Source organism: Juglans regia, chromosome 6 (assembly GCF_001411555.2).
Source record: "Juglans regia cultivar Chandler chromosome 6, Walnut 2.0, whole genome shotgun sequence".
Taxonomy (NCBI): Eukaryota; Viridiplantae; Streptophyta; class Magnoliopsida; order Fagales; family Juglandaceae; genus Juglans; species Juglans regia.
In genome coordinates, this window is record NC_049906.1 from 19328302 (window position 1) to 19337989 (window position 9688).

At 30.5% G+C, this 9688-nt stretch overlaps 1 protein-coding gene across 1 annotated transcript; it reads left to right on the forward strand.

Annotated features, from left to right (window-relative positions):
• The first annotated feature begins 1791 nt into the window (after nt 1–1791).
• LOC118348631 (probable LRR receptor-like serine/threonine-protein kinase At1g07650) lies at nt 1792–9678 on the forward strand. The gene is made up of 16 exons (XM_035690690.1): nt 1792–1969; nt 3954–4134; nt 4935–5006; nt 5090–5158; nt 5309–5380; nt 5516–5587; nt 5690–5761; nt 6694–6762; nt 7074–7139; nt 7263–7331; nt 7453–7485; nt 7635–7675; nt 7939–8315; nt 8435–8630; nt 8827–8955; nt 9530–9678. Exons 1-16 carry the CDS (start codon nt 1849–1851, stop codon nt 9676–9678), a joined length of 1788 nt encoding a protein of 595 aa, XP_035546583.1. The 5' UTR covers nt 1792–1848.
• The last annotated feature ends 10 nt before the right edge of the window (nt 9679–9688 follow it).

A 9688-nucleotide genomic window follows, 5' to 3' on the forward strand; every position in this document is an offset into this window, starting at 1 on the left:
GTTGCCCACTATCTGAAACGAAATTGAACAACAAAATTTAAATAATAATAATAAAAAAAATTCTGAAATTGAGTTCGGAGTCGGAGCTCCGACCTCCGGAACTCCCTCCGAACTCGAGGTCGAAGGTGGGACTTGAACTAGGGAGGGGCTCGGCTCATCTCGAGAATGGGAGGTGAGGATTAACAAGATAATCCGGTCGGTTCCGAAATGACAACTCGACTCCGTTGATGAATCTAGTCATGCTTTTATAAAAGTCTAGTCATGCTTTGTCCTTTTCCTGAAACTCATGGACAAGATGTTACGGGACAAAGCAAGAAAAAGACAGATGAGGATAGATAAAAGTTCAATAGCGACGACGATCAAGACTATTATAATTTATCTCATTTTATTTCACTTCATCTCATTATTATTATAATTTTATCAAATTTTTATATAAATTAAAATAAAAATTTAAAATTTTCAAATTTCAAAACAAAATAATATTAATAAATATATTATATTAATATTTTATTCAACTTTTAACTTTAATTTCAACTCATCTCATCTTATCACACTTGTCTAGTTTGTTTTTACAGATGAGATAAAATGAGATGAGTTGAGATTAAAATTAAAAATTGAATAAAATATTTTAGAATATATTTTTTTAATATTATTTTTATTTTGAGATTTGAAAAAATTAAATTATTTATTTAATTTTGTGTGAGGATTTGAGTTCGTTATAATGATTACATGAGATGAGATAAGATGAGTTGAAAGTAATTGTGAAAACAAACGAGACAGCTTGTCGGTGTCTAGTATTCTTGGTAGGGTTGCTACTCGTCACATCCCACACTATATATTATACATATTTTAAATTTTAATTATTTTTATTTTATTTTATCAAGCTAAACTAATTGAATTTTTTTACTCATCATTCATACAATACATATTGAAAAAAAATTAAAAGAATTGTGGTTTGTGGAATGTTATTTATTCTCAGTATGCTTCATATTTTCAGATATTCTCTATGTTCACAAAGGTCATTAAAAAAATAAAATAATTTAAATTTTAAATATTTTATTTTTTTATATAATTATTATATAATTATTACAACTTTTATAAACTTTCAATAAACGAAATATAAAAAGTAATACAACTTTATCAAATTAAAATTAAAATAATATTAAAATAATTTTTAATTTTATAATATTTTTATTTAACTTTTTTCTCTCATTTCTCAAAATTCAATAAAAAAATCTGAACTTAAATAATTTTATCACTATTTACAGATATTATGAGATTTGTCAAGTGTCGAAACGAGCCCTGATCAAGATCACTGCAAGCAAATAACTGTAAACAATTATGAGACCGGCCTGAATTATTTGGACACTTAAAATATCTCAAATTCAATGAGTAATAGTAATATATTTTGAGATAAAATGTTTGATTGGACTTTAAGAAAAGAGAGAGAAAAAGTCAAATAAAAATATTATAAAATTAAAAAATCGTCTAAATATAATTTTTGTATTTTGTTTTGAAATTTATAAAATTTGTAATAATTAAGTAATGATTATGTGGAAAAGTTGAATATTTGAAATTAAAAAATATTTTATATTTGAGTGATAATTAGAAAAGAAATTGCGAAAGTTTTTAGAGTTTCTCATCTTATGTCTTTACCAAAACATGACAAGATTTGGAGGGGTCTACCTAAAAAATAAAAGAACTGATCCAGAAGGCAGATATATTCAAGTAATCTAAGGTGATCCGTTTGCGTGTGAAGATTATATATATAATCTATTCCGACAAGTTTAGACGCAGATTTGAATCCAGACCTCGAGGTAACACAAGAAGTCGGTAGAGCTAGCGAAAATGGTTACACAAGCTCACAGACCAAAGATCAGCTTCAATCTTAAACCTCTTATATTGCTTCTTTGCATGGGAGTAGCCATGAATGTCAAGGCCGCACAAAGACGTCTTCCTGTTGATGAAGGTAAACATTTCATGGATAATTTTTTTTTTTAACTATATAACTGATTATTTTGTTTTCATTTTTGAAAACTATAGATTAATTTCTGAGCTGTTTGATGAAGTTATTTTATTTCTATATATATGGGAGATCTGAAGGGTCACCCCTATATTTTGAGAGCTTTATTTTGGCCTTCCATTGAACAGTATTAATAGGGCTAACTCGAGTTTTTCAACCTATATATCGCATAATCCGGGGCAGAATAATTTATAAGTTTGCGTCTCAAATTAGATTTTTAGTTCTGTCTCTGATCTTAATCAATATACATAGAGTTTTTAAAATCACTTTCTGCCTGAAATATTTTTTAGAGAAATTCTCTTTGCAATCTTAAATAGGGATTGCGTATGCAGTCTCATTGATTAAGAAATATTATAAAGTTAAAATATTGTTTGAATATAATTTTTTAATATAATTTTTAGTTTGAAGTTTGAATAAGTTGTATTAATTTTTTTTTTTAAATTTGTAAGAGTTGTAATGATCATTAAGAAATAAGTAGACGAAAAAGTTGAGCATTTGAAATTAAAAGGTATTTTGTATTTAAGTAATATTTGAAAAAGAAATTGTAAGAAGTTTTAAAATGTTTTGAAAATTTATCATCTCATTTTATTGTATCATTGGTGATACACTAAGCCCTTGTTTGTGTACACAAGTATTCTCAGCTATTAACATATATTTTCTTTCTCAAATATCACTCAAATATAAAATACTTTTTAACTTCAAATTTTCAACATTTTCATTTAATCATTACAACTTTATCAAATTTTCAAATAAAGTACAAAATGCAATATAGCTTTTTCAAATTTCAAAATAAAAATATACTAAAATATTATATTTAATCAATTTAATTTTTAACTTTATAATAGTTTTATTTAACTTTTTTTTTCTCTATTTTTCTAAAACCCAATAAAATATCTTGACTCAAATTATTTCACTGCTATTTACGGAATTCTCTTCTCATTTCTTTATCCCAACATGCCCAATTCGTAATTAAGGAGGCTCTCAAGCAGGTCCTAAAGCTGTGGTTCAAATACTGGACACGACCACCTACAAATTATTTTGAGTTTTGCTACTCATTAATATCCATACACACCACACGCTACACTTTTTTTATTTGTTAAATTTTATTTATTTATTTTTTGTTATTCTTTCTAAACTTCTTTTCCTCATCATCCATACATGACCACATATTTGATAAGAAAAAAAATAAAAATAAAAAATTATGTATGGTCTGTGGTGTACTGTGGGGATGATGATGAGGAAGTCATGGTGGAGCCCATTAAATATTGGAAATGTGTTTGGAAAGAAATCATTTTTAGAGTTTTTATTATCACCAAAATTGATTTCAAAGATGGTATTAAAATCTGTTTTGGAGAGGAAATATTATCTTTAAGGTTTCGAACATGCTTAAATAGATTGAAAATGGAGTAAAACGTCTCTACAAAAGTAGATCATTATCATTTTCATTATCTAGCCAGATATTTTCACTATCTTATCATTCTTTTCATGATGTTTTCGTGATCTATTGTGTTGTCAAAAAATGTATTTTCAGAGGTTAAACACATGATCACTAATTCTATGAATTGAATTCAATATTGATAAGAAGATCAAAATGTTTTTGGGAGATGAAAATTCTCTTTAGCATTTTTAGGTTACTTGAAATTTGAAACAAAATCCTACAAATGATTTATTCCACTGTCTAGACATGGATCAGGAATATTGCAATAAAAACAAACCAATCGCGCGTGCTGGAGATATTTTACAAAATGATTGGATGTAAAACCCTTTCGTAATAAAATCCTTCAAATAAAGTCAGATATGGATCTGTTTACGTCAAAAACAAGAGGAAAATATTTTCACAACAAATTTAGATAAATTAGTTACGCAAAAGTGATAAAAGAGATGTGCCTTTGTCATTCTTCCATAACGAATTTGGTGCATTAATTTGCAGTTAAAGCCCTTAAAGAAATAGCCGCAGAGCTGGGGAAGAAGGGCTGGAATTTCCATGTAGACCCATGCAGCAATGATCCCAGTTGGGAAACACCAACGCTGAAATTGGGTCCAAAAACGTACAACAATTCAATACTATGCAATTGTACATACCCTGATGGTGAATGCCACGTGGTCGGACTGTACGAAACCTATCTTTAATTTTCTTGTATCTTCTTGTTGAGGTTTTTTTGATAACTAAAATTTCTCTTCGGCCTAAAAAACTAGAAATTATTTATATTATACTTAAAACGTCTCTAAATTGCTAATGATCTTCGAAACACAAGGCATCAGTACCTCGCTTCATATACAATTCATATATAGAATGAAAGAATGGATTATATATGATTTCTCATTCTCAGCCCATTTGGATGTTGAGATGGTCTCAACACATGGTCTCATCTAATCTCATTTTATCTTATATTTTCAATTTTAATTTTAAATTTTTAACTTTTTCATCTAATCATTACTTAGGTCCATTACAATTTTTTCAAATGTCCAGATAAAACACAAAAAATAATTCAACTTTTTCAAATTTTAAAAACAAAAATAATATTAAAAAATAATATTTTAACTTTATAATATTTTTATTTAATTTTTTTTTCTCTCATTTCTCAAAACCCCATAAAAGTACATCTTAACTCATAAACTATTTCACTTCTATTTACAAATTATTTCAGTACTATTTACATATTTATCATCTTATTTCATTTCGTGTCAACAATATTAGTACTTCGCATTACAGATCTATTTGGGATCTGTGCCGTATGAATATTATTTTCAAAGCTTGTGAGTTTTTGAAAAATGACTTTCAAAGTCTGACATGATCCCATAATTTTGGTCGATGAAGATTGCGTTGAATTATGGTTTACATTTGATTTGTCATACAGATTATCACATTAATCCTTTAATTTGCCTTTAACTATATATCCTTGTCATACAGATTTCTTACCGGGCAGGATCTTTCTGGTGTGCTTCCAACATCCCTTGTGAAGCTGCCTCACATAACGAAGCTGTAAGTAAAGAAACCAACTATCTGAAAGAATAAAAATATTTATAGTTCAACTCTAATTGCAAGCTTTCCTCTCATGGTTTCAGTGAGTTGCATCGAAACTATCTGACTGGTACAATTCCATCCGCATGGACTTCTCTAAAGTTGGAACGTCTGTACGTACTGTATTTTATTGGGGTTTTAATATAACACATTACATTACATTAATCACTCACTTCTCAATTCACACAATATGTATACTACTGTAGTTAGCCACTAAATTAATGCTCATTCTTGTTGAATTAAAATAATTGGCTACTGTACAGGTCCACTGCTGTAAACAAGTTATCGGGAAGAATTCCGAGCTACCTGGGAAAAATTACCACTCTTAGATTTTTGTATGCTCTTTTATTTGGGAAAATGGCACAATTGACTGATTTCTTTTTTCTTTTCTTTTCTTTTCCCGGCTTTCAATTTGACGAAGATCACTTTTATATATATATATATATATATATATATTTATATATTTTCAGGAGCATAGAGAACAATAGGTTTTCTGGAACTGTTCCCCCTGAGCTTGGAAAGTTGGTTAACTTGGAGAATCTGTCAGTAGTTTCACCTATCCTGTTGTTTGATAATTTATGTATTAAAAAATTTCAAATCACACTAACTTGAGCTGGTCTGAACTTCCCATTTGGTGGCTGCAGTATTCTCAATGCTAACTTCCTCACTGGAGAGTTGCCAGTCAATCTAACTTATCTCACAAACTTAACTGAACTGTGAGTGCAGCCATTTGTATTCTGATACTAATTTTACATGTTTTATTTTTGGAAAAATTCATGTTTCTATGTTACCCATTAATCTTGTTTCTGCGTTGACCAAATGCATAACCCATGATCGTCTGAGTGTTACTCATGTACTAATTAGACTTTTTATGGTTGTACATTTTTTTCTTCTTCTTATTAGGATTGTTCTTAATTTACTCTTGATCAATATTAAAGATTTTTCTCGTTCTTTACTGGATTTGAGATCTCTGAAACGTTATAACGAGGTCATGTACTTGGATCTGAAAATAGCACTAGGACAGTAGACAAATTCGAGGCTTTACTTTTTAATTCACTCTTACGATTTGGTCGGCAACCCACTTGTGCATGCCTTTCTAGCTTTATCTTAATTCCAGAAATAGTACTTCTCCATCTTTTTTCCTTTCCTCATTAGCTGTACTTGAAGTTATATTTTCTCCCTACCTGGATAGTGTCTTTATTTCTTTCTTCCGGATCATTAGTATTTATCTTTTGTTTTTTAATAATTTGATCTTTTAGAAAGCTGCAGCTATGTAGGGTTGTATTTGTTTTTTGCTCGGCTCCTATATGTAGTTGTCAATTTCTTCCCATTGTCATTGTATGCACAGCAGCCATGATCTATCCCTCCTGAGGTCCATTGCCGCATCTGCCAGGAGATATCTATATGAACATTAACGAGCATTTTTTTTAAGCTGTTGTCTCAGCAATTTTGTCTTCATGATTGGAAAGAAAAATCCATTAACTAATTATTTATAGAACAAGTTTTGGTCCGTATAAATTTCCACTGCTATATATATATATATATATATATATATTGTCTTCGTGATTCTATCTTTAAACAGCATTAATCTCTACGCAATTTTGCTATTCTTTTGTACAATGACAACTTTATCATTACATCCCTGCAGAGATCTGAGCTTCAATAGATTGGAAGGAAATGTTCCAAAGTTTGACGATAGTGCAAAGTTGCAGCGCCTGTATGTGTTGATTCAAAACCCTAAATCTAGCTATATTTCGGAGAAGTTTTAATGAATAATGAACAAGTACTAGGTCGAATTAAACATACAAAGTATTTTCCCTCTGAATTTTCTTCCGTTGTTAATGAATATAAATCTCGATAATGTTTGTTGGTCCGAGCCTGAATTCATGATCATAATGAAATTTTCAAAGGTAAATTGAATTTATATATTGGTAACAGGCCAGAAAATTTAGTGTTAGGTTTCGATGCGGATCGATTGGTTGTCTTTAATTAACCAGAATACGTAAGATTATCCTGCTATTTGAACAGGTATCTGACAAGCAACTTACTCAACGGGACAGTTCCGGACTGGATCAAACGAAGAGATAATCACTAGTACATAAATTCATCTTAAATTCTACTTCAAATTTCTGTAACCTTATTAATTTTTTTCCTTTCTTCCTTAATTTTTGAATGTATGAAGAGTTATTTATGGAAACTATGTACATCTATTTGCAGTGATCTAGATCTTTCTTACAATAACTTCTTAGAGAGTTCTATGTCACCAACTAATTGTCGAGACACACTGTGAGAAAAACTTCGCCATTTTTAATCTTAATTTCAGCCTACTTGATCAGTACTGCATACTCTGTACTTATCTTTAAAGATTACTAGGTTTTCTAAGCTGACTAGTTTCTTGTTTCATCAGAAATGTATTTGAAAGCTTCTCTAGACGGGACTCGTAAGCTTCTAAACTTGTGAATTTAATTACAATAATAACCATCTTGATTTCCTTTTACTTTGATTTTGCCAACTTTTTCCCGTTTCCATTATATACTTTTTCACGAGCTCATGCACGCTCCTTTCTTGTACTGTTTAACCCAAATATAGATCAGCTGGCCAGTGCTCGAAGAACCTTCCTTGTTCAAAAGGTAACTATACCTTACAGTCAGATTTTCATCAGACTTATACTTTAATAATCCAATCGCCAAGCTTTCCTCTTTAGAGTAATGATGGATATAAGCACCATCATAAAAAAGTTAGCGCGTCCCACAATAAAAGAGTAGAATCTGATTCCTCTTTTTATTAAAAGACTTGTACATGATTTGCATGAACTTGCACAAATAATTTTTTGATTTCCAGTCTGTCCTGTGCAAGTTTGGTGCAAATTATTAAATGGATGTTGTTTGTGTAGACTGGAATTCAGTGCATATAAATTGCGGTGGAAACGAATTCAGTATTGGAAACATTAAATACGAAGCAGATCTTGATGCATCAGGTGCCGCAAAATTTAATCCCACCACAGAGAATTGGGGATTCAGTTCCACTGGAAATTTCTGGGATGCTAACAGCAGCTCGAATGATTACATAGCAAATAATGCGTCAGTACTAAGAATGAACAGCCACGAATTATACACAAGCGCACGCCTCTCTCCTCTTTCTCTCACATATTATGCGCGTTGCTTGGCAAATGGAAATTATACCATCACACTACACTTTGCAGAGATAATAATAAGAGGAAACAGATCTTTTTACAGTCTTGGAAGACGTATATTTGATGTTTATATACAGGTAATAAATTTAAATATTCAATATATTTGTTTTGCTGGCAAACAAATATATATATATATATATATATATATATATATATATAACGTCCCAGATTTATCGAGTTTAATTAATTGTTTCAGGATAAACTGGAGTTGAAGGATTTTGATATCGAAAATACTACAGGAGGGGTCGACAAAGCTTTAGTTAAGAAAGTTAAAGCAGTTGTGAGTAACAAAGTCTTACATATCCGCTTTCATTGGGCTGGCAAAGGGACAACAAATGCCCCAACAAGAGGAACATATGGTCCTCTCATATCGGCTATCTCTATAGAAAATGGTAATAATTCCCGAGTGTGTAATATATATATATACACACACACACACATATCTCATGACGACTATCTTAATTTTACTGTCCAACTTGCTCCTCGTACACTTCTTATAATTAGATTGATGACAAAACTAAAGATTAATAAATAAATTCACAGTTGATAGAGTGGATCATCAGCTGGCCTATTTGTTCAATTCTGCAGATAATCCCCCTGATAATGTCAAAACCACAATATTCATTGTGACTGGAGCTTTAGTGTTGGCGCTATTACTCATTTTAGGCATTCTTTGGTGGAAAGGCTGCATAGGAAGCAGGATATCGAGGGAAAAAGGTAATCAATATATACGAGCGCCTTTTTTATTTCTTTTTTCCTTCTTTAACTATTCAACTATTGCAAATTAGCATGAATTGAGTTGAGACGTAATTGTACAGAGAATTTGCAAGGGCTCATGTATTCTTGCAATTCCTAGGTTTTTTTATAGAACATTTTTCTCATATTAAGGATTCATTTGGCAATACAACTGTTTTCAAGTATTTTTAGATATTTCCATCTCAAACATTCCTCAAAAGCAAAATACTTTTTAAATTTCAACTTCTCATCTAATCACTTGGGAAATAATGAATGTTGAACTAGAACATATATTGTTTCCTTACCTATTCAAATTCAGGCTGAGAATTCAAAGAATCTCAATTCCTTTTAAGTACGTCCGGGCTTTTGAATCTGTGCACAATTGTGATTGTTGAGCAGATGTAATAAATATAATAAAACATTAACATAGGGATTAAAAAGCTAGTCAAGAGGCACAAAATATATATATATATATATATAAATGAAATGTGATTCCGCTCATTTATAAGGTAAAATTTTATCACTAGCGCCCTCACCTTTGTCGTTCCTTTCACAGATTTGAGAGGATTAGATCTGCAAACAGGTTTTTTCACTTACAGGCAAATCAAAGCTGCCACAAACAACTTTGATGCTTCAAACAAGATTGGGGAAGGTGGTTTTGGATCTGTATACAAGGTATTCAAAAACTTAATTCTTCATGCATAATTTAGGTTTT

What these genes read in the sequence shown, in the direction of transcription:
- LOC118348631 (XM_035690690.1), top strand. Translation starts at nt 1,849, where the DNA reads ATGGTTACACAAGCTCACAGACCAAAGATCAGCTTCAATCTTAAACCT. An exon ending in CTGCCTCACATAACGAAGCT is followed by an intron (nt 5,007 to 5,089) that starts GTAAGTAAAGAA and finishes TCATGGTTTCAG; the next exon opens with TGAGTTGCATCGAAACTATC. An exon ending in TTGGTTAACTTGGAGAATCT is followed by an intron (nt 5,588 to 5,689) that starts GTCAGTAGTTTC and finishes TGGTGGCTGCAG; the next exon opens with TATTCTCAATGCTAACTTCC.